This window comes from Tenrec ecaudatus, chromosome 18, assembly GCF_050624435.1.
Source record: "Tenrec ecaudatus isolate mTenEca1 chromosome 18, mTenEca1.hap1, whole genome shotgun sequence".
Taxonomy (NCBI): domain Eukaryota; kingdom Metazoa; phylum Chordata; class Mammalia; order Afrosoricida; family Tenrecidae; genus Tenrec; species Tenrec ecaudatus.
Genome location: NC_134547.1, coordinates 48,356,833 through 48,384,031, shown reverse-complemented (window position 1 = coordinate 48,384,031; position 27,199 = coordinate 48,356,833). Strand labels below are relative to the sequence as shown.

At 58.1% G+C, this 27,199-nt stretch overlaps 1 protein-coding gene across 1 annotated transcript in view; it reads right to left on the bottom strand.

Annotated features, from left to right (window-relative positions):
* The window catches only part of ADGRG1 (adhesion G protein-coupled receptor G1), a 36,664-nt gene extending 9,769 nt beyond the window's left edge, over positions 1 to 26,895 (bottom strand). Inside the window, exons 1-4 of the mRNA XM_075537347.1 lie at positions 26,749 to 26,895; positions 4,322 to 4,396; positions 2,035 to 2,460; positions 422 to 554 (exon numbers count right to left, since the gene is read on the bottom strand). Of these exons, the coding sequence (XP_075393462.1) occupies positions 422 to 554; positions 2,035 to 2,460; positions 4,322 to 4,361 (599 nt within the window). The 5' untranslated portion in view covers positions 4,362 to 4,396; positions 26,749 to 26,895. The remainder of the gene's footprint in view (positions 1 to 421; positions 555 to 2,034; positions 2,461 to 4,321; positions 4,397 to 26,748) is intronic.
* Between the last annotated feature and the right edge of the window lie 304 nt (positions 26,896 to 27,199).

Below are 27,199 nucleotides of genomic sequence, written 5' to 3'. Positions count from 1 at the left end.
AAGACTGGCTGGGGGGTAGGGGCAGGAGGCAAGGCAGGAGACATGGAGAGAACAGGGGCAGCCTGATCTTAGAACGGCACCATTTCGCCTGGACTGACCAACTTGGGCCCAGGCACCCCTCCCCACCTTGAGGCTCAGTTTGCTGAGCCCTAAAATGGGCCAGTCAGTCTCTCCTTGACTTGGGAAGGACTTTGGGTGGAGCCTTCTGGGGTGGGTTGGGGGTGGTGGTGAACGATGGTTTCCTTGGGCACTCCAATGGGGGAAGGGCTTGGTCTGGGGGGCTGTGTGGGTGTCTTCCAGGAGCCAGAGAAGCTCAGAGCAAGGACCAGCCCAGCAAAGGCTTCCCACCCACCCACCACTGGGGCTGAGCCAGGTCTGCCGCAAGTGGCTCCCAGCAGGGCAGCCCAGCCCCCAGACTCACTGCAGGGCAGAGCTGGCCGCGGGCTTCTTGGGGCTTTTGCTGGGATGCAGCAGAAGCTGGCTCAGCAGCTGGAGGTCCCTCTTCAGCTCACACATGTCCACCGAGGCATTATGGGAGGCCTTGTGGGGAGGCTCTGGGGGAGAGAAACAGGCCGGCTGCCGAGAGCTGTGGAAGGAGGCACTGGCCCGCCCTGTGATCTTCCCAGTGAAGCTTCACCAGGACCCCAAGGAGTTTACCCCAATTTGCAGAAGAGGAAACTGAGGCCCAAAGGGATGGCAGGGACTTGCCTATGGCTACTGAGAGAGGGCCCTGACAGCACCTCCAGCCTGGCAGGGAGTGGAGGGAGGGGAGAGAGGGGACGGGTATGGCTTGCTAGGTACCCAACCCAGGCACCCTCCCTCTGTCTGCACCCCAGGGTCTGGCCAGGCCTCCTGGAGGCATGCTGGGGGGTTTGTATGGTGGCTCAGAGGCTCTACCCCTTCCCAGGGCTGCAGACTGGGTTCTCCAGAGGCCCAGCTGGGCCACCAGTGAGGTGGGCAGACTGAGAGGGGATGGTGTCTGTGAGATCGAGGCCCGGGGCAGGCGCATCTTCTGAACCCATCAGCCAGGAGGCCTGGCTTTGGGGAGGTTTGCAAGCAGCTGCTCACAATTTAAAGAGCACTCCAGGGCCAGACTTGGGGAGAGAAAGCCAATGTGTGACGTGGCTCAACTTTGCCCCAATGTGCCTAGAGAGAGCCCTGGAATGTGGCCCTGCCCTTGCTCCCGGCGCTGGACAACCCCCAGGGCCAGGGATGGACCTGGCCCACCCCAACCCCAACTATTTCAGGGGCCCGGGCCTGGGAATCCTTTTGGAGTACAGCACCCTCCACTCCAGTATGCCCCCAGGACAGCCGGAAGTCAAACCCACTGCCCTCGAGCCGGTCCCGACCCACAGCGGGCAGCCCGACAGGACAGAGGAACAGCCCCTATGGTTTCCCAGCTTTCTGAAGTCGATAACCTCATCTTTTCTGCCCCACCACCCCATCCATGGGAGGCGTGGTGGGTTTGAACTGCTGACCTTTCGATTAGCAGTGGAGTCTCCTGTGCCCCAATCAGTACTGAACCAAGGCAGCAGCCAAACCACCTGTCACCCTCCCCCCAAGGCAGCACGTTTTTGCAGGCAAGCTCCCCATACCAGTCTGCCTCACAGCTGACCTTTGACCTCTCTCACTGCACCTGTCCTCCTCAACCCCCGAGTGCAAGTCAATCAGCCGCTGTTCCAATCCTGGGTCCCTCCCTTCACAGCCTCTGCGCAGAGGTGGGCGGACTCTCTGTGCCTCTGCTTTCTCTCAGAAGCGGAGGTTGGGGGCTGGGGGGAAGGAATCAAGCACAATCCCCTTCCTCCCTGCCATGCCCAGAACGCATCCTCCTGCACCTGGGCCCTCCCCGGGCCTTTGGGTGGCCCTTCACCCTCCACCTTCCACAATCACGCCTGAGTCTGCGCACCGGCCCCTCCCTGGCCCAATGAACTGAAGCCCCGGCTCCCGATCAATTCAGAGCCCAGGCCTCTTCTGTCTGCCTTCACTGCCTCTGTCCCCCGACCCCCATGCCCTCTGACCCAGAAGTGCCCTCACTGTGGAAGAAGAAGGTGAAGTTGGTGGCATTGGGCAGGCTGGTGTTGCCGGCAGTCCACCAGGATCTGTAGGAGTTGGCGAACATCAGAGGGCCCGGCTCCCCTCTCCCCTCCTTGTGCTGGAAGCACAGGAGGCCCTGGGCCTGGTGGCTCAGCAGGAAGTTGCTTTTGCCGTAGAAGAGGCGCAGCTCCCCAGTGTGGTGGCTCCAGCAGAGGCAGAAGTGGTAGAGGCCCCTGCGGTCAGGGAGGAGCTGGGAAGCCCTGGGGGCTTCTGGGAAAGGGGCGCGCACTGTCAGGGCCTCCTGGGCATTCTGGATGGAGATGTGGAGCTCAGACGTCTGCTCGTATCGGAGGTGGCTGAGCTGCTGAGTCTGGTTCCTCTGGCCGCAGAACCGGAAGTCTTCCCGGGGGCATCCTCCACAGGCACCTGGGGGAGACGGAGGCAGAAGCTGCAGGTGGGGCTCACGGGCAGCGGTCCAGAACACAGACCCCAGCCCTGGGATTCACACACACCTTGGAGGACCCACAAAACTATCTCAATCTGTCTCTTCAAAAGCTCAACAGTTTTAAAATTAACAAATGAATGAATAAAATATTAATTTTAAAATCCAGGGATAAAAATGACAGCAAGAAAGTGTTTAATGCGATGAAGGCTACCATGCATGGTTGTGGAGGCTGTGAGCACAAGGATGCTCTGGCTGCAGAGGCCAGTGGCGCTGAAATCCTAGCCTGGTCCCCCCCTGCCCAAGCTGTGTACCCTGCTGTCTGCCTGGAGAACCAAACCCTAAACCCACAGCCAGCCAGTTGGTTCTGACTTGTAGTGATCCTGTAGCACAGAGTTGAATTGCTCCTTGGGTTTCGGAGACTATAAAACTGTATAACAGCGGTTCTCAACCCGTGGCTTGTGACCCCTTTGGGGGTCGAACAACCCTTTCACAGGGTCCGCCCAATTTATACCAGTAGCAAAATTAGAGCTGTGAAGTAGCAACCAAAATAACTTTATGGTTGTGGGGGATCCCCACAACATGAGGGACTGTATTAAAGGGCCACGATATTAGGAAAGTTGAGAACCACTGCTTTATAAGAATTGAAAATGATGATGGCAACAAATGTACAGATGTGCTGACATAATTTATATATGTATGTATGGTAATAAGAGCTGCATGAGCCCCCAATAAAATTATTTTTTAAATAATAAGAAAATAAAAGGAATATAAAGAGAGAATTGCCTTATTTACATGTCAATGGGATCGTATAACTCATCAGAAGACCCCAAACAAACAATCATATCGATTCGAACGAAGAGGGGGGCATGGAGACCTAAAGCCCATCTGTAGACAATTAGACATCCTCATACAGAAGGGACACAAGGAAGAGGCAAGCCAGTCAGGGTGCAGGGTAGCACCGATGAAACATACGATTTTCCTCCAGTTCTTTAATGCTTCCTCCCCTCCCCCACTATCATGACCCCAATTCTACCTTACACATCTGGCTAGACCAGTGCATATACACTGGTACAGATAAGAGCTTGCAACACAGGGAATTCCAGGACATATAACCACCCCAGGACCAATAATGAGAATGGAGATACCAGGAGGGAGGGAGGGGAAGAGGAGGAGAAAGGGGAAACCAATCACAATGATTGGCATATAACCCCTTCCCAGGAGGATGGACAACAAAAACGTGGGTGAAGGGAGACAGCAATATAAGATATGAAGATAAAAATCATTTATAAATTATCAAGGGCTCACGAGGGAGGGAGGGGGGAAAATGAAGAGCTGATACCAAAGGCTCAAGTAGAAAGAAAATATCTTGAAATGGATGATGGCAACACATGCACAAATGCGCTTAACATAATGTATGTATGGGTCGTGATGAGAGCTGTAAGAGGCCCCAATATAATCCACGATGCCACCAGGGCTCCTTTGTTGGGAGAAATAAACACTCACTGCTGTCCAGTAGCTCCTGACTCACACCAAAGCTACAGGGCAGGGTAAAATCGCCCCTGTGGGGTTGAGACAGTAATTTTTTACAGGAGTAGAAAGCTTCATCTTTCCGCTGAGGAGCAGAAAGACTGGTGGTTCCAAACTGCTGACCTTGCAGTCCGGGGAGTAACCGCCCTGCCACCAGGGCTCCGGTCAGGAGAAAGGAGTGTCTTTCTTCCCTGTAAGGTGCTAAAAAATGACGCCTGCAGGCTCACCCCTGTTCAGAGCGGCTCCCAGGTGCACTGGCAGCTGTCCTAGATGTGGGGCATCAGACAGGTCACAGCAGCCCAAGGAAAGTCTTACCTGGGACCAGGAACAGCACACCCAGCAGGAAGAGGGTCATCGTGGCCCCTAGAAGTCACGCCGAGAAGTCACCACCTGAAAGGGACCAAGTGTTAGCAGAGGCATTGTGGGAGAGCCAGCCCGGCCAAGGGGCAGCCGGCCCAGGACGGAGGCACCAGCAGGGAGAAGGTGAGGAGGTAAATGTGGAAACTTCTCCAAGCTCTGAGCTGCAGGGGAGGGGACCAAGTACCAAAAGGCAGCAGTAGCTGAGGCCACAGCCCATCACCACCTCTCAACTGCGGCAGGACCCTGTACACATGGTGCCTTTCTCCACTGAGCCCAGGAGTGATGGGACCATTTCGTCTTCGGTCCACAGACCCACTTAGAGCAGTGGTTCTCAACCTTCCTGATGCCACGACCCTTTCATACAGTTCCTCGTGTTGTGGTGACCCCCAACCATAAAATTATTTTCGTTGCTACTTCAGCACTGTAATATTGCTATTGTTATGAATCAGGCAACCCCTATGAAAGGGTCGTCCAACTCCCAAAGGGGTCACAGCCCACAGGTTGAGAACTGCTGACCTAGAAACACCACCACCCTGCCTCCGTTAAGTAGCTTGGGTAGGGACAGGGGCTTGTCCCTCTCCTGCCTGGGAAGGCCCCCATAAAGGGGATTGGGAAGCCCATGAAGACACACACACACACACACACCCCACGCACACCTGAACCGGGCATACTTCAATTCAGGCCGCTGAGCCAGGTGAGTGATACACCTGGGCGGTCCAAACTAGACTCAGGGGGGCTTAATTCAGCCAATGGGGTCAACTCCTATCACCAACCAGCCAGAGGTTTGACATGCTCCCGCCTCCGGAAGCGGGTCTCTCTTTACTCCACTCCTGGTCAGGGGCAGGTCCACTTTCACCTCCGTACCCGCTCCCGGCCTGCTTGGGGACACCCCTGTGCCAGGCCTATTCGGAACCTCTCTTCTCTCTTATTCTCTGCACCACCCCCACCCCAGCACCCGCTGGTGCTATGCCGCGCTCTCTGGCCTCAGTTCTCTCGTGTGGGCGCGCAGTCCCACGAGGGTGCCTGTGTCCAGGTGTGAAACCTGAGACTTCTCCTGTCCATCCTAAAAATCCACTTGGATTCCCCGCGGGCTTCGGTTGAATTCTTTCCCTGCGAAGCCAAGGACCGAGGTGTTTCCCACCCGAGATACCTCTCCCCTCCACCAGCTCTGCAGGAGTAGCCGAAGACATCGGGTTCCCTGTTCTCCACCATCCTCATCTCTGAGACCTAGCTCGGAGGACACCTCCTCCAGGAAGCCTTCCTCAGCTCCCTCCAGAGTCCGGCCCTCTCGGTCCCCCGACTGACCAAGGCCCCTCTGTTCGGCCTCGCTCTTCAGCTAAGGGGGCGTGCGCCCTCCTCGGCCAGCGAGGGACCACGTGAAGGCCCAACGTGCCCACAGCGCGCTCTTTGGCGGCGCCAGAAGGGCGCTTCCTATCATGACCACCAGAGGGTGCCAGTTCCCACGATCCTGCGCAGCCTTCAGTCTGCTGAGGCTGATTGCGGGGTGGGCGGAGTGGCAGACGCCCCAACCAGCGTAGAGTGGGCATCTCGGTCCCGCAGGACCTCCATCAGCTAAGGGCCGGTCATGCCAGCCTCTATGCTGTCCTCCCCACCCCCACCCATGCATTAATCTTCACTCCAGCCCTGGAAGAGGCTTCCACTTACTGGCCCATTTAATAGATTGTTCCAGAGACTGGGCGTTCTGCACTGTGGCACCTGCCCAGGAGCCTACTGCCTGGTCCTCCCCCTTCCACCCCGCCCTGTGCCCGAGCTGGGTGCACACACAGGTGACTAGATGCCCTCATCCTGAAGTAGCTGTGCACACATTGGCCACCAGCGAGTCACCTGGGGCCACCAAGGAGCCTGAGAGAAACCAAGGTGGGCTTCTAGGGAGAGGAGACTTTTGCGTCGCATATATGTGGACAGCATCACAGGGAGGGGTTTCCAGGCAGGAGCTCATTGTCACCTTCCTAGAGCAGGCCCAGCCAGGGCCGTGAAACCCCAGTTTCTCAGGCCTCAGTTCCCCACTTGCCCTGATAGTGTCACTGCCCCACCCCCCATCCCCCAAGAGGAAGATTCTCCCTGGGGAGGAGTCCTTTCACTCAGCCTCCTCTCTAAGCCTCCTGGTTCCTGGTGAAACTGCCTCCTCTACCTCAGGTAACCCTCTCACACCCCTCTATCCCTTCTCCTCCTGGCCAGATGCCGTCTCTGTCCACCACCTCCTCCAGGCAGCCCTTCCTCTGCAGGGCCACTGTGCTGCCCTGCAGACTCCTTGTTTGCACTGTTATGGAGTCTGGGTCCAGGCCAGACAGGACCAGTGGCATCCTGAGGTCACAGTACACAGAGATAGAAGTGGTCAGGGCCCACCCACCTCTCTGCCTCACTAACCTTCAGAGTTGGCCACCAAGGTAGCAGGACAGAGGCCCAGGGAGGGGCGGGGCCATCTGCTTGCCTCAGCCCTCAGGGATTGGTGTATGAGGACAACGGAGGTGGAGATGGGGAGCGAGCTCCCCATCCAGGGAAGGCCACAAGTGAGGCTGAATGGGCATCATGGGAGCGGTCCAGATAGAGAAGAGGGGGGACCCCAGCACCTGCCAATTCCTGTCTCAGCCTCGCTCCAAAGTGGACCACCCTCTCCATCGGCATCCTAACAGCCTGGGTTCAAACCCTGGCTCCCCCACTAGTTAGCTGTGTGTCCTTGGGCTGGTTGCTGACTACCTCTGGGCCTCAGTCCCGAGGAAGGACCGCCGAGCTCCCTCGGGGGTGGATGTGAGAACGGGAAGAGCTAATGCTCATGGTGGTGGCTTAGGACAGGGCCGTGCTCAGAGTAAGCCCCTTGGCTGCCAGCCAAACACTGCTGCCTCATGCCCCCACTGCGCCCGCCACTGTCTCCCCACCCCCACCCCGGTACCAGCTCACCCTCCCCAGCACCTTGAGGGGAAATTCTTCAAGCATGAAACTTCCTTTCCCAGAAAGCAAAGGGAAGGTTGAAACCCCACCCAGAAAACTTCCCTGCTTGTAACCCCAGGTCTGACCTGCTGGGGGAGGGGAGGACAGTGGGGGGAGACTGGGAAGCATTAGAGGATTCCAACCAGACAGGCGGGGGAGGGTCCACTTGGCACTGTTCCCTCTCCCCCACCCCAGAGCCCCCATGCCGTGGCCATCCCACCATGCCGTGATGGTCAGTCAGTGCCCCTGGCAAGACACTGACTGGGGACAGAGGGGGCTGGAGGCTAAAACCTGGAGCCATTACCTCCCATGAAGGCCTAGCCCCAGGGCCTCTGCAATGCTGGACAGATCAGGTCAAGCCATCAGGTCCTGCCGCCCACGCCGACCATAGAGATTCCCAGAGTCCGGTGTCACTTCGAAGGAGGTGTTCTTGCAACATCACAGTGATCACATTCCACCCCAGAGCCACCCGGTCAGGCTGGTCTGACTGCTTCCCCATTTTACAGGTCAGGAAAACTGAGGCTGGAGAAGGCTGAGTCGGGGATCACACAGGGTCCTTCGGGCCTGTACCCACTCCGAAGCTGGCAGGGGGTCCCGGAGATACACACTCCCCTGGAGGGGGGCTCTGGGGATTCAGGAGATAAATGTGGGGGTGGGGGAGGTGAGCAGGGCCACCGGAAGTGTGGGACTCCAGTCTGAGAGCAAGGGGCTGGGGCCGAGCTCCCGGGAGCGCCCTGAGCAGCCGCCCTTGGCCTCTGGCCTTCCCTCAGGGTTTCCGTAAACAGCCCAGAACACACAGTCCTGACCCCACACGGTGGGTGGGGTCAGCACCATGGCCCCCAGTGTCCAGTAGAACAGAGGCAGCTGGAGCTGGTCAGAGCTGAGACCCCATCCTCACCCAGAGCTGCCAGGGCCCGGGCCTTAGTCCTCATCCTGCCCCCCTCCAGGGGTGAGAGGAGAACCTGGGAGCCCTCCACTCACTTTCTCCCCCAGGGGCCTGAGTCACTTCCCCTGCCATGCTGTATGGACCCCGAGTCACCGCTGGCCCAGAACAGGCTCCTGGAAATCCCATTTCCTCCGGGGATGGAGCGGAAGTTCCGTGGACAGGACTGGCCAGCTCTGGTTAATCATTCCCAGTCTGGGGACACCTCCAGCGGGGAAACTGCCTGGTGGCCCGCCCTTTCCTCACAAAGGACCTGCCAGCTACTCCCGAACTGATGCCCGTCTCCCCCCCTCCCCCAGCCTTGGGCTCACACTGCGCTGTGTGCCCAGAATGCCTTCCCCACCCACCCCTGAGATGGGCTCGCAGGGCGGAGTGGGAACACAAGCAGGTAGTTAGCACCCTCAAGGGCTGACCCACAGTCTGGACGTTCAAGACCACCCAGGGGTGCCTTAGAAAAAAGGCCTAGTGATCCACCCAGGAAAATTCAGCCCTTGAGTCCAACTCTGGCACCCAACTCTGGTCGGGCACATACAGAGGGGCAAGAGGGGGACACATGTCGGCGCTGGCTTAATGGCAGCAGCCATCCAGCCAGTTCGTCTTTTGAGACCCCAGTCAGATGCACCCAGGAAGCTTGACCTTCTCCCTTCTCCCCCAACATCTGAGCTGATGACCACGGCTGCGAGGGAGTTTCTAAAATGCAGATTCACAGGCTGGTCCACTGCAGTCTAGGGCAGGCCCAGGAGCCAGACTTTAACTAATGGCTGTATCCCCCGAGGGGCACCTGCAGGCCTGGATGCGGCTGGTCCACTCCCAGCCCTGGAACAGCAGCACGGCCCGAGTGACTGACAAGTGCCAAGGCTAAGGAGGGGGCTTAGCCAAGGCTGTTCAGCTGGTCAAGGGCAGGCCAAGGCCTCCATCCCTTCCTCCTCGTCCCTCTCGGGCTGGGTGGGGGAGAGAACTGGAAGGGGGGTGGAGTCTTCAGCAGGACCCAGGCCTTGTTCACCTGGGGGTTCCACCCCACTGAGCCTCAATGGGAGAGACAGCTCAGCTCCCCCCTGACCAGCTGCACCCCTACCCAGCCGCTCTCCAGTGGGGGCTCCAAGCAGAGGGAGCTGCTGACTCACCCACTCTTGGGGCCACGGATCAGGCCAGGATTCAGGAAGGAAGAATTTGACTTAAGAGTGGTGGTGGGAGGGGCCGGCCCCAATCCCAACTACTTGGACAGCCACCCTCCCCCCAGAAGAATTTTCTTCAGAGGACAGCACTGAAGCTACAGCTCAGGCAGGAGGACATGTCTGATCAGAGTGCATGGGAGCAAATGAAGGGGGAGGAAGAGAGGGTGGAGCACATCCTGGCCCACCAAGCCTTGAGGACGATATGCCCGCTCAGAGCAGCCACTGCACAGAGAGGACATATGGCCAGGCCCACTATGAGACTCGATATCCCTCACTGACCCATAGCCTTACAGGGCCAACACTGGAGACACCGTGTGGGAATTGCACCCGATCTGACCCCACCACACTGAGGCAAAACACTCAGGGCGTGCAACAGAACAGCAAGGGGAACAGAGAAAGGAAGTCCCAAAATAGACTTTGGGGCCAGGGCGTGGCAACCCATCATACTCCACGGGAAAACTCTCCTAAAGGTCAACAAGCAGACCTTGAACTATTTACAGGCTTTTCTTTCTTTCTTTCTTTTTTGTCATTGGTATTTTTGTTGTCGTTGTTTGTTTGTTTTCTTTTATTGTTTGGTTTTATTCTGTCTTGCTTTTGTGCATATTATTATCTCTGTGGGTCTATCTAGATAAGATAGGTTGGGTAAACAATCAGGAGAAAACAAAGGGACCAACGGTTCTGGAGGGGACATGGGAGAGGGGGAGGTGGGGGAAAGGAAGTGGTGTTGACCAACCCAGGGCCAAGGGAACAACAAGTGATCCAAAATCAGTGGCAAGGAGGGTGTAAGAGGCCTGGAAGGGATTGATCAAGGGCAATGTAACTGAGAGGAATTACTGAAACCCAAATGAAGGCTGAGCATGATAGTGGGACAAGAGGAAAGTAATAGGAAATAGAGGAAAGAACTCGGAGGCAAAGGGCATTTATAGAGGTCTAAATACTGGCATGTGCATATGTAAATATATTTATAATGATGATGGGGAAATAGATCTATGTGCATATGTTTATAGGTTTAGTATTAGGGACATTGGGCCTCCACCCAAGTACTCCCTCAATGCAGGGACACTTTGTTCTATTAAACTGGCGTTCCATGATGCTCACCTTCCCATAAGAAACTGTGGTGAAGAAAGCTGATGGTGCCCGGCTGTCAAAAGATACAGTGTCTGGGATCTTAAAGGCTTGAAGGTTAACAAGTCTAGCTGAGAAGCAACAAAGAACACATGGAAGAAACACACCAGCCTGTGTGATCAAGAGGTGTTGAAGGGATCGGGTATCAGGCATCAAAGAACAAAAAATTATATCATTGTGAATGAGGGGGAGTGCAGATTGGAGATCCAAAGCCCATCTGTAGGTAACTGAACATCTGCTTACAGAAGGGTCACTGGGAGGAGATGAGCTAGTCAGGGTGCAGTGTAGCAATGATGAAACCCACTATCATGATCCCAATTCTACCCTGCAAATCTGGCTAGACCAGAGGATGTACACTGGTACAGATGGGAACTGGAAACCCAGGAAATCCAGGACAGATGATCCCTTCAGGACCAGTGGTGGTGAGAGTGGCAATATGGGAGGGTGGAGGGAAGATGGGATAGAAAGGGGGAACTGATTACAAGGATCTACATATAACCTCCCTGGGGGGCAGACAACAGAAAAGTGGGGGAAGGGAGACATCGGACAGTATATGATATGACAAAATAATAATAATTTATAAATTATCAAGGGTTCATGAGGGAGAGAGGGGGAAAATGAGGAGCTGATACCAAGGGCTCAAGCAGAAAGCAAATGTTTTGAGAATGATGATGGCAACAAATGTACAAATGTGCTTGACCCAATGGATGGATGTATGGATTGTGATAAGAGTTGTATGAGCCCCCAATAAAATTATTTAAAGCAATAAATAAATAAATAAACTTTTTAAAGAGTGGTGGTGGTAAGGTGGGGTGGGGAGGGATGGATAAATTTTCCAGTGCAATAAGATTGCATGTGTGTAGGGGAAATGGGTGTGTGCATGGGGGAGGGGTGTGCATGTGTGGCGTGTGGTATGAGGGAAGTGTGCATGTGCATGTGTGGTTTGTGTGTGTGTGGTATGGGGGGAGTCCATGTGTAGGATGTCCGTGTGCATGCGGGTGTATAGTATGGAGGATATGTGTGTGCATGTGCATGTATGGTATGTGTAGGGTGAGTGGGAGTGCATGGGGGTGGGGGATGCATGTGCAAATGCATGATGTGGGGGGTGTACATGTGTGATATTGGGGGGCGCATGCCTAGATGCAGTATGAAGAGGTTGGAGAAGGGTGGGGGCAGGGCAGGTCTCTGGAGGATGCTCTAAGCGGGGCGGGGGGGCTGCAGGGGGCTGTGTCGTGTGCCAGAGAGCAGAGCTCCTGCAGGTGCTTCCTCCATGGGGGGGGGGTGCGACAGGATCAGAGAACCCTCCTTCCAACGACTTCTCAACTGTTGCCTACAAGTTATCTCACCTCGAGACTCTAGGTGCCCAGCCAACCAACGTGCAGGTGCCCCATTCGATCGCGGGGTGGTGGGGGGCGGGGGGAGCTGTGGGGGAGTCCAGGTCATGCCCGGCCCACTCCAGCATACCCGCAGCTGGCCTGTGCTTGGCCTCCCCCCAGCACCACTGGCGGGGGCCATACAGAGCATTCGGAGATCACTGTGGGAGCAGAGTGAGGTCAGATTCCAGGAACTTTCAGAAATGAGATGCCTGCCCCAGAAGCCTGCGACTGCCTAGACCTTGTCCACTGCCATGCTGGGTGTGGGCATGCTCCTGCCGTGGCCCCTGGAGGGCCACCCTGGCCAGCGAAGACACCACCCTGGCTGCAGGTCCAGCTGAGCCCTGGACCTGCGGGGAGATGGAGGAAGTGGGGGGGAGGGGTGGGCCTGCCCACCTGGAGGGTCTCGGAGTCCCCACTGCTGCAGCTTACCTGGCCCCAGAGAGGCCAGTTTGCTCACCCAGCCAGCAGTGGGCCTGGGCTCTCAAGACCCCACCTCCTCTGCTGTGCATACCTGACTGTCCACCCAGGACAGCACAGGTGGGCAGGCCGGCACATGTGGTAGAAACCAGGGGCCTGGAATCCAAGCAGAGGAGAGTAGGCCCCCAGATCAGAAGTGCTCCAGGGGTGCCCAGCATTGCCTAGAGCCCTCCCCCAGATCCAGTTCCTCCAGTCAATTCCTCACGGTCACCCTGTCACATCCACACCCCTGCAAATGCAAGAACACTGAGTGCAGTGGGCACACAGGACTCAAGGCTCAGACCTGCCTCTCCCAGACCTGCCTAGCATGCAGCAGGGGTGCTTCTGGTCACTACGACCCACTGGGTCCCACCTGGATGAGAGCACTGGTGTCCCCAGCTCTGAGGAAGGCAGGCTGCATGACTGAGACTCTCGACAGTATATCAACTGTGCTGAGAAGTCCTGCAGGAAGAAGCCTGCTGACCCCAGCACTGCACAACAATGGAGTCTGTCGCCCCAAGAACATCATCAAGAAACCACACAAAGCCTGGGATCTGAAGCCTGCCAGTCCCCTTCTCTACTCCATCGCTCCGTCCCACCTCTGGGTGGTCCCAGAGGCCATTAGCCGGCCTGCGGTGAGCCACCCAACCCTGCCGTGTCCCCCAGGCACACACCGTCTCCACTTTCACCATCACTGGCACCTGCTGTGGGGAGCCTGGAGCAGATTCAGCCCGGCCACCTCCCTCTGCCTACAGCCCTTGGGGGAAGGGACAGTCAGAACCATCCCCAAGTCAGCCACACCATTAATGTCAAGTAGGGCCAGCTGGGCCCTCAGCCTTGTCCCAAGCAGCTGGGACATTCAGGATGTTGGGGGGCCGGGGAGAGATGAAGATCCAAGAACTGGCGGGAGCCGAGGCTGTTGGAACTAACAGGAGAGGAGACACAGAGCTGAAAGAGAAGGGTGAGCAGGGTACCAGCCAGCAGCCTCTAGCTGCCCTGAAGGGGCAGGGGGCAGGCATCGGGGCTTTTTATGAGTAGCCCAGGGGCTCTGAGGCCAGCCTGTGCTGCAGGTGCCTGGCCAGCAACCAGACAGAGGCCAAGGTGGAGCCGCAGCCACAGCCAGCCCTCCCAGAGGATGAAGTCAGATACAGACAGAACAGTCAGGATGTACCTGGATGTGCAGACTCCCACAACGCGTTGGGCAGGTGACCCAGTCAGGGCCACAGGTCCAAGGCCAGCTCTATGGCCAACTAGTCCTGGGACCTTTGGGCCTCTCCTCCCATGAGTGGGTGCCCCCTGCCTGCCTTTTCCAGGATCCTGTCCCAGCAGAGCAAGCTCAGGGCGCCCCAGGGGAGGACAGAACTTACCTGTGGTCAGGCGGCAAGAACGGAAAGGACAGCGACAGCCTCCTCCGTCAGCCTCCTTCCTCTGAAGCCACAGGCTGGACCTCAGCTGTCTGGCAGCAGTTCCCCTTTCTCCGTCTGTCCCCACTGTGCCAAGGCCAGACCCCAGGTCAGCCGTTACCTCCCTGTGTCTGATAGCGCACCCATCTTTGGAATGTGGGAGCCGGGGCATGGCCAAGGTCGGCCTGAGCCCTCCTCCTCCACACCCAGAGCCTTGGCTGAGGACTGGATGGGATGCAGGTATTGCCAGGCCCTGACTAAGGCTGGGCCCTGGGCTGAGCTGGGGAGCCTGGCGCCACCCTGACCCCTGTCCCCAGACATGGTGCATGGAGGCCCCTTCCAGGGAAGGGAATGGGGGCTCAGGATAGGATTTGAGCCCCCAGAGCCCCGCGCAAGCATCCCCCAGTACCCAGGGTCCCCAACATGTGTACCCCCACACCATCTGCTCACCCCTCCAGGCATCACAGGGCCATTGGACTCTGAAAACGCAGCCTGTGGGCCCACAGTGTGTGCAAGCAGTTCTCATCCACCCGAGGACCGTGGATACACCAGGAAACTGAGGTCTGGGAGGTCAAGCTACTTCTTGTGGCCAATCGTCCCCCTCCGGGGACTTGAAGCCAGCAGTCAAGCCCTCTGTTCCAAAGGCACCCCCTTGGACCTGTAGAAAGGGCTGCTCCCTCAAACTCACAGGAAGCCGCTTCACCTCTGAACAGCCCCCTGGGGGTTCACTGAAGGCCCTTCCCCTGAGGGTCCCAGGCACAAGCCGTCAGAACTGCAGGTGCCCAGCCACTCACCCTCTGTACCTGCTTCCTCTCAGCCCTGCTGGGTCCGACCCTGGGCCCACTCCGCTCAGCTCTGATCCGCTCCTCTCCCGGGTCTCAGAGGCTCTCAGGTCAGAGGCTGTGTGGGTCATTGGCCAATTCCCCTAGAGAGCCCCTTGGAAGGCCTGTGACTCCCCAGTGCCCAGCCCCATCCCACAGATAAGGTGGGATAAGGTGGGGGGATAAGGTAGGTAGATAAGGTGGGGGGAGTGGGGAGGAGAGGGGGAGGAGGGAGCGAGGGAGGAGGGGAGAAAGAAAAGGGTAGGGGGAAGTGGAGAAGAGGAGGAAGCAGAGAAAGGGGAGAAAAGAAGTCCATGAAGTGGGGTGGGGGAGGGCGAGAGCAAAACGGGAGGGGGCTGGGAGAGGGGCAGAGCAGAGATGGTGGGAGACCAGGGAAGGCAGAGGGGGCATCCTACCTGCATGGGTGAGGCGCACACACACCCCTAGAGCACACAGGCGCGCGCGCACGTATGCAGACTGGCACCAAGGGAGCCAATGCTGGACCCAGGCTCTCCAGGGGACGGTGGCTGTTTCCTCCCGGGTCCAGAAGGCAGAGGCTCTGAAGTTAGGGTATCCCGCCTCCCGCCCCCTCGCTGGAGCTTCAGACAATGGGGGCAGCGGGCAAGCCCAGCAGCCAGTGGGGAGAAGGGGCGCAGGTGACTGCAGCCCCTGGCAACCGTTTCCCTGGCAACCGTTGGCAGCTGCTGGGCCTACGTCACTGCGCCCCAACCCAGTACTGTGCAGGACTTCCAATTCATCTGGCACCCAAATTCCCCACCTTTGAGTCTGCCCGACCGGCAGGAGCTCGCCTGGGGGAGGGCGGGGGGGTGGACAGGGGTGAAGTGGGCAGGGGTGAAGGGGGGCGGGGCGGCTCCCCTGCAGGGAGTCAGAAGCTCTGTGCTTCGAATTTCTCCAGAAACAGGGAGTTTTCCATGGACCTGCCAGCCGGTCACCAGAGACTTTCAATCCATCCAAGTCTGTTTCGAAGGCAGAGGGCCCGCTCCTGGGACGGCCCTAGCGCACCTGTGTGTAGGCAGCGGGATGTGGCCCCTGGCCTTCACATCAAGCCAGGCTGGACTCCACCCCAGGTCCCAGTCACTCGCTCCTTGGTGGAGCCCCGAATGTGTGCAGTACTTCCTGAAAACAACTAGCGGCCTGCCTCTTCCAGGAAGCCCACCCAGATTGCTACTATCCACCCAGGGGACGCACCAGGGTTTTTCATGAGCCTTCTCCCAGGGATCCCTGGAGGCCCAGTGGCTGACTCCATTCTCTGTCTGAGAGTCAAAGCTTCTAGAACCTCTGCTATGCGCAGGTACTGCAGGAAGGGGAAAGAGCCATTTCCCCCATGGGGCAAAGTCGGGCTTGTCGGACCCATTTCACAGCTGAGGAAGCAGTGCTCAGGGCAGTGCTGTGACCTGCCCAAGGCCCCCCACTTAGTTTAGAAGCGCTCGCTAATTCCAACTCATAGCAACCCTGTAGAACACAGTAGCTCTGCCGGAGAGTTTCCAAGATTCTAACTCTCGGGGGAGTAGAAAACCTTGCCTTTCTCCCAAGGAGCAACTGGTGGCTTTGAACGGTGGACCTTGCAGTTAGTCGCTCAGTGCCCAGTCCACTAGTACTCCACCAGGGTTCCTGGTGGAGGAGGAGGGTATAGAATTCCAGTCCAGGCTATCTAGCTTAGAAGCAACAAAGTCCACATGGAAGAAGCACACCAACCTGTGTGATCATGAGGTGTCACAGGGATCAGGTATCAGGCATCAAAGAAAAAAAAATTGTGAATGAGGGGGAGTGCGGAGTGGGGACCCACAGTCCTTCTGTAGGTAACTGGACATCCCCTACGGAAGGGTCTCAGGGAGAAGAGGAGCCAGTCAGGGTGCAGTGTAGCAATGATGAAACATACAACTTTCCTCTAGTTTATAAATGCTTCCTCCCCCATGGCCCCACTCTCATGATCCCAATTCTACCTTACAAATCTGGCTAGACCAGAAGATGTACACTGGTACAGATAGGAACTGGAAACACAGGGAATCCAGGATGGATGATCCCTTCAGGACCAGTGGTGAGAGCGGCAATATGGGGAGGGGGGTGGAGTGGGGGGTGCAGTGGGGGTGGGTGCAGTAGAGAGGGGGAACCAATTATAAGGATCTCCATATAACCTCCTCCCTGGGGGACGGATAACAGAAAAGTGGGTGAAGGTAGATGTCGGACAGAGTAAGATATGACAAAATAATAATTTATAGATTATCAAGGGTTCATGAGGGAGGGGGGAGCAGGGAGAGTGGGGGGAAAATGAGGAGCTGATGCCAGGGGCTTATGTGAAGAGTAAATATTTTGAGAATGATGAGCATGACAAATGTACAGATGTGCCTTATACAATTGATGTATGTATGGATTGTGATAAGAGTTGTATGAGTCCCCAATAATATGATTCTTAAAAAAAGAAAAGAAATACTTTTAAGGAAAAAAAAAAAGAATTCCAGCCCAGACTTCCTTGGAGCTGTGCAGCCCGCAATATCCAATGCCTCCCTGCCCCAGCCCCATCCATGCACAGCTAAACTTTGTCGGATCATCTCCAGAGACAAGGAGCTTGCTCCTCAAGAAGGCTCATACCTCTGACAAATGTTCAGAATGAGTCAAAAGGAAAATGATATCAAAGCTTTTTTTGGGGGGTGGGGTGGAGGGAGGGAGGGCATTGTGTGCCAGGCAGGGCATGGCAGAGAGCCATGAGTTTGGCAAACACACACACACACACACACACACACACCCCAACCCCCCCCCGCCCCCCCCCCCCCCCGGCCCTCAGCTCTAGACGATTAGCAGATGGGGAGGCAGGGTGGGTGGCCGGGGGTCTCCACAAGGCAGCTTGGAACCGTTTCCCAGAGCAAGTGTGTGTGTGTGTGTGTGTGTGTGTGTGTGTGTGGTGGGGGGCTGTCTCTAGTGGTCACACTCCAAGTGGACAGAGGTGGTGGGGAACACTTTCTGGCATAGAGGGCTTGGGCCATGTGACCCCCCCCGCCCCCCCCCGCCCCTGATTGGTGGGCTGGGGCCAGGAGGCTTAGCTCAGCTGCTCCAGGACTGCCATTGTCTCTCTGAGACTCCCGCGCCTAACCCCCCCACCCCACCCCATGGAGCCCCATTCAGGCGCTATTTTTGGCCAGGAGGAAGAGGAAAAGCAAGCAAAGAAAGGGGCTCCTGTTCTCAGTGGATGCTGCTGTGCCCGGAAAGGACACAGGCTGCTGGGCCTGAGAAGGCAGCACTGTGGGCTCAGGGAGGGAGGCGGGGCCCTGGGATTCTGTAGGTGTTCAGTACTCAATTGCTGCCGGGAGCGGGAGCACACCCCCTTGCAAAAGCCACAGCCCCGAGAACCAGAGGCACAGCAGCGGAGGGCTTCCAGGGCTTCCGCAGCCCAGCCACCCGCTGGAATCATGAAAAGGCGCTGCAAGAGCTCACCGAGCCCAGAACCAAGTCTCTGCAAATAGACTCACAGTCTGTGCTCAGTCTTCCCACGGAGATACGCAGGGTTGCTAACTGCAAGATCAGCAGTTCAAAACCACCAGCCTCTCAGAGGGAGAAAGATGAGACTTTCTCTTCCCATAAAGAGTTACAGTCTCAGAAATCCACAGGGATCGCTACAAGGGTGGGGACTGCTAGCTGCAAGGTTGGTAGTTCGAATCCACCAGCTGCTTCACAGAAGAAAGATGAGAGTTAAGGTTCTGGTTGCTAACTCAGCACCCCCAGGTCTGACTGACTGAGCTCTCCCTGGTTCTGGCCTGTCTCCACGATGGGTTGTGGATCAGACTGTTGTGACCCATATGACCGATGCTGGGGAATGGATAGCCAGGCCTTTCAGCCATTCTAGCCTTGCAACATCTCAGCATGCTTAGGCCTCCACTGACAGGTGGGTGAGCCTCAGGTGAAATCACCAAGGAGGAGCCCGGTCTCTGTGGGGAAGGCTAGTATTCCATCACTGAATTGCCAATGTCTCCAGGATGGCAGTGACCGAAAAAACCCAGAACCGAGTCAATTCTGACTCACAGGGTCCACAGGACAGAGTAGAACTACCCCAGATATGTTCTGAGCAGAAAGCCTCATCCTTCTCTTGCAAAGCCACTGGTGGGTTCAAACCGCTGACCTGGTGGCTAGCAGACCAACATATAAGCCACCGGGGTTCCAAAACGGGGCCGGGGAGGACCGGGAACAAAAATGATAAGGTGTGTTATAAAAGGCAGACAGCTGAGGCACGGAGGAGCAGGACAGCTAGTATAAAGAGTGAGTGACTTCTCTCCACTCCTCCCACCGTCCCACTCCCACCCCATCCCTTCCCGGCACTCACACGGTCAGCCCCTCTGGCCTCAGCCCCACCTCAGGGCCTTTGCACATGCTTGTCCACAACACGGCACATTCTTTCCAGGACCCCTCTCTTGACTGGCTCCCTCCCATACCTTCACACCAATGTCCACCCCCTAGGAAGGCTTCTCCGGATGATCTGATCAGAGCTAAGCTCCATCAGCCACTGCCTTCCCAGTCGGCTGGTCACTGTCTTCTCAGCACTCAGCACTGCTTGGAACGGTCTTGCCAGTTCCTTCCTGGGGACCCATTGCTCCGTTGGCTCTCGTCTGTCTTGTGTCTCTAGCACTTAACACGGGGCCTTGTGCATAGAAAATGCTCAGTAAGGATTTGCCAGAAAGGAGGCGGGAGGAGACAGAGCTGGACTCTAACCCTGGCCAGGCAGACGCCAGCCTCTTCCTCACAGGAACCAGTTACTAATGCTTGATTCCAATGCAAAGGTGCCACTCAGGGTCCCCAGTACGGAGTCATGCCAACTGCCCAGTCTCTGGCCGCTTGCGGTCCCCGCCCAACTCTCCTGGGGGCTTGTCTAGAAAGGAGCTCCTGTGACCACACAGCTTGAGAGCAGGGACTGGACGGGACTTTCAAGTCTAAGAACGGAGGTGGATGACAGAACTCAGCACCGTGTCCTTTCTGACTCACAGGGACACAAGAGGACAGAGTAGAACTGCCCCAGGATTTTCTGACCTTGAGAGTCCACTGCCTTTCCGCTTGGCCAAGGAGCTGAGAAATCCTACAGGACAATGGCCAGCCGGCCGGCCTTTCCCCAGCACAGCGACAGCACGCCTTTACAGCCAACGGGGTGCTGGTGGAGAGGCTGTCCAAAGCCCGAGAGCCCACGGCTGGGAACCTCTGTAAAGGCAAAATGAACGTACGCACAGGTCTCAGAGGCCAGCTGCCATGGGCCAGGCTGAGAGGCTGAGGGGTGGGTTTTCCCATTGCTGCAACCCCGATTCCCCCTGACCTCCAGGAGGGCTCTCTGCAGGGAGTCGGGGCAGGAAAGGGGGCCCAGGGCCCCAGGAAGTGTTCTCCACAACCCACACAGCCGCCCTACCAGATGGGTGGCCCTCTCCTCATTTTACAGCGTATGCCCCCAGGCCCCCCAGGGAGAGCAAGTGGATTGGAGCCTAGCTCTACCCATCTTCTGGCCACTGGTGACACAATTCCTCTGCATAGCTGCCCTACCTCCACGCCGGAGTTGCTACATCCTGCAAGTAAGAGCTGGCCACTCTACAGAACTCAGGAATAAGGGCCAGGCTACCCTGGTCCCTACCCTCACAGGCTCCTGTAAGCAGCCCCAGGGGCCTCCTCCCTGGACAGCAGCGTCTGCAGGTTCTGCCACAGTTTCCCAAGCCCAGGTGGGTGCCCAGGTACACTGACATCAGGCCACAGTGTCTGCAGAGGGGCTGGCCACCGCCTTCCCGCTAAGCTGGGTGCTGCCGGCTTCCCCTCCCCTCAGTCCAACACCAGGCTCGGGCAGCCTGAGCCCCCAGCTGCAGAACAGAGCCTCCCCACAGGGCCAGGGGTGTGCAGAGCAGATGTCCCCCAGAGAGGGCACAGCTGGAAGCTCAGCACCTAGGATTCCTTCCTGGCCCTCCGGTGCCCACACCCTAGCACAGTGGCGTCACCTGCAGAGGTGTGTGACGGGAAGGCCGGGATCAGGAACACCCAGGCCAGGCTCAAGCCAGCTGCCTGGTGCTTTGGGAGACAGGCCCTCTACCCTTCCTGTCCCCAGTGGCAGCTCCCACAGCAATGCACCAGGTCCCTCACGCCATCCAGAGCACCCACCAGCTCAGAGCTTCTGGATGGTTCCAGGCGTGGGGCTCAGGCAGGTGACGGACAAGGTCCTGGGTGAACGGGCCACCCGCCCACAGCACTGCCTAGCGCCCTACCATGATCTACCAGCCACTCAAAGACTTCAGGGCTGGGGCGGACATGGACCGTGGGCTGTCCTCTTCCCCCCAACCAGAAAAGCTTGGGGCTGGAAGCAGCTAGAGAGAACTCACGTGTCTGCTACCACTGCCCTGGCCATCTGGGGGGCTCTCTACCTCCACTGAGAACAGCCGGGAGCCTGCCGGAGGCTGCGGTCCCGGTTCAAGTCCTCACTTCTGAGCCCAGAGGGCTCATCTGCTGCCTCATCTGGGTGCCATCTGAGCCGCAAGCCAGGTGTGAGCAGGATCTTTGTGGGCAGGGGCTCTGGGTCATGACACGTGCACAGACAATGACACAGCTAAGGGGCAGAGGTCAGGGCAGTGGCCGAGTGTGACTCGGCCCCCCAGCTGGCTCCCCAGGGTCCCCCTTAACACTTGTCACCACAGTAGGTGGTTCTGAGCAGGTGTCTCCGCGCCACATGGCCGGAGACCCAGGGGCAGCCGCACCCTGAGGGCCAGCCCCATGGCCATGCCTCTAGCAGCCCAGGGACCTCCGCTCCAGCTGGGGAGTGACCACAGACAGCTGCCTGCAGAACTCAAACCCAGGCAGCCCCCGCAGGCCCAGGACAGTGCCCCAGCAGGGCAGGCCCCAGGTCTCAGGAGGAGGGGGCGGGGCAGGGGCACGGGGTGTCTCAGGCAGCCTAGGAATTTTCCCAGTTGGACAGGCGCCCAGACCAGATGACCAATCCCCCATGGGCCACCGGTGTGTCCCTTGTGCAGCCCGCTTGCGGCGCTCCCCTGGGAATTGGCGAGTTTCCGGTGACGTCATAGGAGGGCGGGGCCAGTGCTGCAGGAGAACAACTCCATGCCATACCCAAGAAAACGGATGGACAGCTCCCAAGAAAATGACTACAGCGCCTAGGGTGTGCCAAGGCCGGTCCTGGGCGCTGGAGATGGCGGGAGCCTCAGTGAGCCTCAGTGAGTGTCTTTGCTGGGGTCAGTGAGCTGCAACTCATGGCCCTGCGTGCTACAGACCAGAGCTCCGCCAGGCCGGTCCCCTTCTCCCAGTGGTTATGTCCCAGCCCATTGCTGCAGCCTGGTGGCCGCCCATCTCACCTCAAGTGTAAGGGCGCTGGGACTGACACAGTACCAAGTAGCCCCTTAGCCTTGAGTCTGCAGTCCTGATCTGTTTTAGGTAGGTCCCACCCTCCCCACTTGACACCCCATGTAATGAGGCCTAGAGACTGGGATTGCTCAGGGATCTGGCTCCCTCTAATCCTGCCCGGTACCTGGGGAGTTAGTTCCTCATCCTCAGCTGGGGCCACGGACGACGGAGGGCCCCTCTCACATTGTACAGAAGCGCGCTTTACAACCACGGTGGCCCTCGGTTCCACAGCAGCGCTGTCAGGGGGACACTTGTTTTGCCATCTAACAAGATGGGAAACTGAGGCCCAGAGAGGTTTCCACCTTTGTCAGCGGAGGCCAAGCCCCACCCAACCCATTTTCTTCCTCCTCCACCTCCTCCTTCTCTTCCTCTACCTCCTCCTCCTCCTCCTACTCGCGGGGCTCCAAATGGTATGAATGCTGCCGGCTGCTAAACGAAAGGGTGGGGTTGGAAGTCCACCCCCAGGTGCAGAGGGAGAAAGGCCGGGCGATCCACTTCCAAAAACCGATCATTGGGAATGTGACCTACAGAACACAGCCCTCCTCTCATGCTAACACACACCAGGCTGTCGTGGTTTGCTTGGGAGCCCGCTGAGTGGGCCAGAGACTGAGGAGCCTCAGAACTGCCTGTCTTTCAGAGGACAGGACCCTGGAAAGGCTCTTGGACAACAAGGTCCCCACCCCCGGGCCAGGCCATCTCCCACTTAGACAGAGAGGCTTGTCTCCCCATGCCCCCACCGGCCCCTCACCAGGCTTTCTCTCCCCAACATTCCAGGAACAGCAAACTGCCAGTACACAGAGATGGCCTGAGCCCAAGCCGGTGGCACCCAGGACCTGCCACCACCACAGGAGTGCTCCCCTCCAGAGTGGTCAGGCTGGGGAGGGGTAGGGATAAGTGCCCAGTGCCCCCCATATCTCCCAGGGGCTGGAAAAGGGGCTTCCAGATGGTGTCAAGAGATAGTGTGTCTCCCTAGCCACACAGCGGGAGAGGCAGCCCAAAGGCTGCCACACAGAGCTTAACGGTGCTCACATGTCAACTACAGGGCTGGAGGTTCGGGTCCAGCCAGAGGTGCCTCCGGAGAAACACCTGGTACTCCACTCCTGCAAAACAGCCAAGGACAGCTTGACCTTGATGCAAATGGGACCACCATGCCTCGAAGTCGACTCAGTGCTGCTGCTGCTGTTCGTGTCTGTCTGCCTGTCTGTGTAGCACTCACAGGGGCCGGTCACTCTTTTCTGGGCACCCTGTTCTCCTAGTAGGTTACAAGTTGGGCTGCAAGGTCAGCCGCTCAAAACCACCAACCAGGAAGAAGACAAGGTTTTCTACTCCCATTGCATTACAGTCTCAGAAACGGACATGGACAGACAGACTCTGCCCTCTAGGGTCGCTATGAGTCTGAATTGTCTTGATAGCAGTCTGGTTTATTTTTTCCTAAGTGAACACCCTCAGTCCTCACCCTGATCCCCAGAAACAGGTCCGACCCCCAAAATCAAGCCCAACCTATCGAGGTCAGGCCGATTCCAACTCAGTGCCACTCAGCCAATGACCACGTTTGTTAGTAGCCTGTGCACCACCAGCGCCTGAGGGTTTAGATTAAAAAACCCTCTGGCCGTTGGATCCATTCCCACCCATGGCCACCCTGTGGGACAGAGCAAACTACCCTACAGTGCCTCTGAGGTGGCCATCTTTAGAGGGAGGCTGCCTCAGCTCACTTCTGGGTGTGACTGGTGGGTTTGACCCACCAAGCTTTCAGTCATGGACTTGCCCACTGGGCCACCAGGGCTCCTCAAGGTCCTGTGGGTACCCACTTCTCACAGATGGGGAGACGGCGGCACATGCCCAAGGCTGCACAGCGAGATAGGAAGAAAGGGCTCTGCCCAGGCTGTGAGGGAACCAGGACTTTGGGCCTTAAAGAGTCTGGGAAGGCGTCTCAGTCCACTTTGTTCCAGGGCAGGCAGCACCCGGGCAGCGGGCAGAAAACTTGTCTGCCAACCCTCGTGCCTCACCCCTTTCCTAGCAGCCCAGGACCACAAGGACCGCCCCCAGATGAGGCATGATGCTGGCCACTGGAGGGGTGCCAAGGTCTCGGCCCAGTAGAGCAGACAGGCCACGGTGGCTGAGGCTGGCTGGCCCTGCCTCCCCTATCTCAGAGGGCCCTTTGTGATGCCCCCCCTTTGCCATCTGCCTGCTCCCTGGGGTCCTGGCCCCCTTGGCTGTGGTGTGCTCACGTGATGCCCCATCTGCTGTGAGTCAGAAGGCGTGTCCATGCACATGACCATCCCCAAGAAGGGGGGCCTTGCTAGGGCACAGTCAGGACAGAGGTGGGCAGTGCAGGGCTATAGGCTGCATTGCCACTCTTTCCGCCTCCCTCCAGCCCCAGATGTCCCCACCACCTCCCCATGGCCTCACACCCGCCACACAACAGTCTGATACAGCATGTCACGCCCCACCCGTACTTGACTGCCCACGGCTGGAGCCACCTGCTAGAAGGTAGCAGTGGCCTCCACGTGCTGCTGTCCCTGCCTCGCCCATCTCCAGCCTGGGTCATGCCATGTCTCTGCGAGGAAAGCCATCCCCTCCCCCTCCCTCCCAACTCAACACCCAGACTCTGCCCCCCACAACTCCCAATGGCCCTCAGGACCCTCAAAGCCAGCAGCCCCAGGCCAGTTCAGCTAAGCCAGCACACGTCACCAACTTGCACCCTCAGTACCCACCTGGCCTGGCTGCTGTCCTCCAGCAACCATTCCACTGCAAAGCAAGCAAGACATGCCAGCCTGGTGCTCAATGCCAGTAGGTGGCCTCTGCCCGGTCCCCAGTACACTCACCCCCAACTGCCCTAATCCTCAGTGCTTCCCAAACTGGGCAGTTTCTTCCTCTGGGAACCCCTCCCTGCCTTCCTCCCTTACCTGCCTCTGAAGGTGCCTCAGGCTAGGGCTAGCCAACACTAGACAGAGATGGGACAGCCCGTCCAGCCCCTGCCCCACTCCTTGCCTCCTTGACCCCCTTCCTAGAAGCCTGGCTCTCACTCCCACCTCCTATTCACTCCCCACCCTGTCCCGGTGCCCCCACCTTTCTCCAAGCCCTGCCTAAATGTCTCAGACAGCTTCCTCAGGCTCTGCCAGGCCTCTGCTCCATTAGCACCTTAACTGTCCTGTTTGTTTGTGTCTTGACTGGGTGGGGTGTTATGTCCAGGGCACGCAAGGAAGTCAGCAATAGCAGGGCAGACTGCCTGGCAGGGCCCTCTCCCTCACAGACAGCGACTGGGGCGAGCTCACCCACAAGGGGTCCCTCTCAGAACTGCGTCCCTGGACCACGGGGGGCAGGGTAGCTGGTGTCACTCACATACACCCATCTCATCACCGAGCAACAGGCCCAGAGAGAGGGTCAAGGTGGCTACAGCAATGCCATGGCCAAGGGGGTTGTACCAGGAGTCTCTGGATTGAGGAAAGGCGTGGCATTGACAGGAGCCGCCGCCGCCACCACCACCACCACCACCACCACCACTCCTGGCCAGGACACTGAGAACCGACCCAGCCATTGATCCCTCTCCCAACCAGAGATGTTGTTCTCAGGGAGTCAGACCCTGCCCTCCAGAAACCAACCTCTGCTCTTGGGGCGCCCTGCAGGGAGGAGGTGGGGGGTATGACTCTGGGTCTGGGCTGCCCTCTAGTTCCAAGGGCCGGTGCTGGGCATACAGTAGGTGCTCATAAATGTTGATATGACTCACTTCCTTGACCTTGTGAAGGAGGCACAAAAACTCCCAGCCTCAGGTCAGAGCTGCTCCGGAGTGAGAGGGACAGTCCTGCCCCTGACTCACTCCCCCATAAGACTTTGGAAGACTACCCCATCAAAGGAAGCTGGGGGTGGGGGGCGGCACAGGGACATTGGTGGACTAGGGTGGGCACAGTGTTGGCATGCGGTGAACAGGTTCTATCAGTCTCCAGCAGGGGGGAGTCCTGAGGTCTGGTGGGTAATTGGCAGGAGACTTGCTGACCCCAGAGTCTGCTTCCCCACCAATCTGCCCTGGGTTTCCTGCACTTGCTTCCACTCCACGGGTCACCTGCCCAGACCTGCCGGGCACGCTCGGCCCCAGCCAGGCACAAGGAGGCCTCCCTCAGGAGGACTGCTCCTCCCAAGGTTGGAGCCAACTCCATCTCTCTAGACCCCTCCTTCATCCCTGGACTTGCTGTGTGATCTCGAGCCAGCCGCCTGCCCTCGCAGTGCCTCTGTCCAGGGGGGTAAGAGTGGACAGTTATCTCACACCCCAGAGGGCAGACCCCCGCTTACTGCACTGTACCCCTCCGAGCAGCTTTTTCCCAGGTTAACAACTGGTGGTTCCGCATGGTCCCGCTCCTGATAGACCCAGAACTCCGTCCTGGCATCTCTAGCGTGTGTCCTCCACCTCTCACCCCAGCAACCCCCACCTGGCTCAATCCCCCCAATATGGCCCTGACGACCAACCAGCCCATTGCCATCAAATCAGTCCCAACTTGTATCCACCCCGGATAGTGCGTGCAGGATGCCTCATCTTGCTCCCATAGAGCAGAGGGGTGGGTTTGAACCCTCGGCCCTGAGGCCAGCTGCCCAGTGCCTAACCCACAGCACAGCCAGGACCCTTCCTATAACCCCCAGGCTCCCCACCCACCTCCAGTTCCCCATTTCACCACCTCTCCTCTCTGATCATCAGTCACACACTCACACTCGGTCCCCACCTCCTCCTTCCTGCTTTTCAGCCCTCCGCCCGTTGGTACCTGACGCCAGGTGGAGAGTCCTGCATGAGGCCAGGGGGCTGTCCCACCTTCTGGGATCCCCCTGAAGGCTTAACCAGCAAGTCCCCTGGTCCTGCTGCCACGGGAGCCGGTTTAGCGTGGAGGCGTGGAGGCTCCTCGGAGCTTCTCCTGCAGCAGGCAAGGCAGCCAGTGCGGAGCCAGCCGAGCCTGGGAGGAGCCGGAGAGCAGTTGGGGCTTGGTCCCTCCCTCGAGGTGGGGAGGGGGGTGTGACTGTGCTTGGTCCCTCCCTTCTCCTGGGGCCCGGGATGACGATTCCATATGACTCATGGCTTCTCTGAGGAGGCCAGGGCTGAGAACCTGGAGGCAGCGACAGAGCATGGAGGCACTGGCCCTGGGGGATGCCCGTGACTCAGCGCCCAGCTTGGGGGGGACCCGAGCCTCACCTCATCCGGCAGACAGGTGCCAGGTTGCC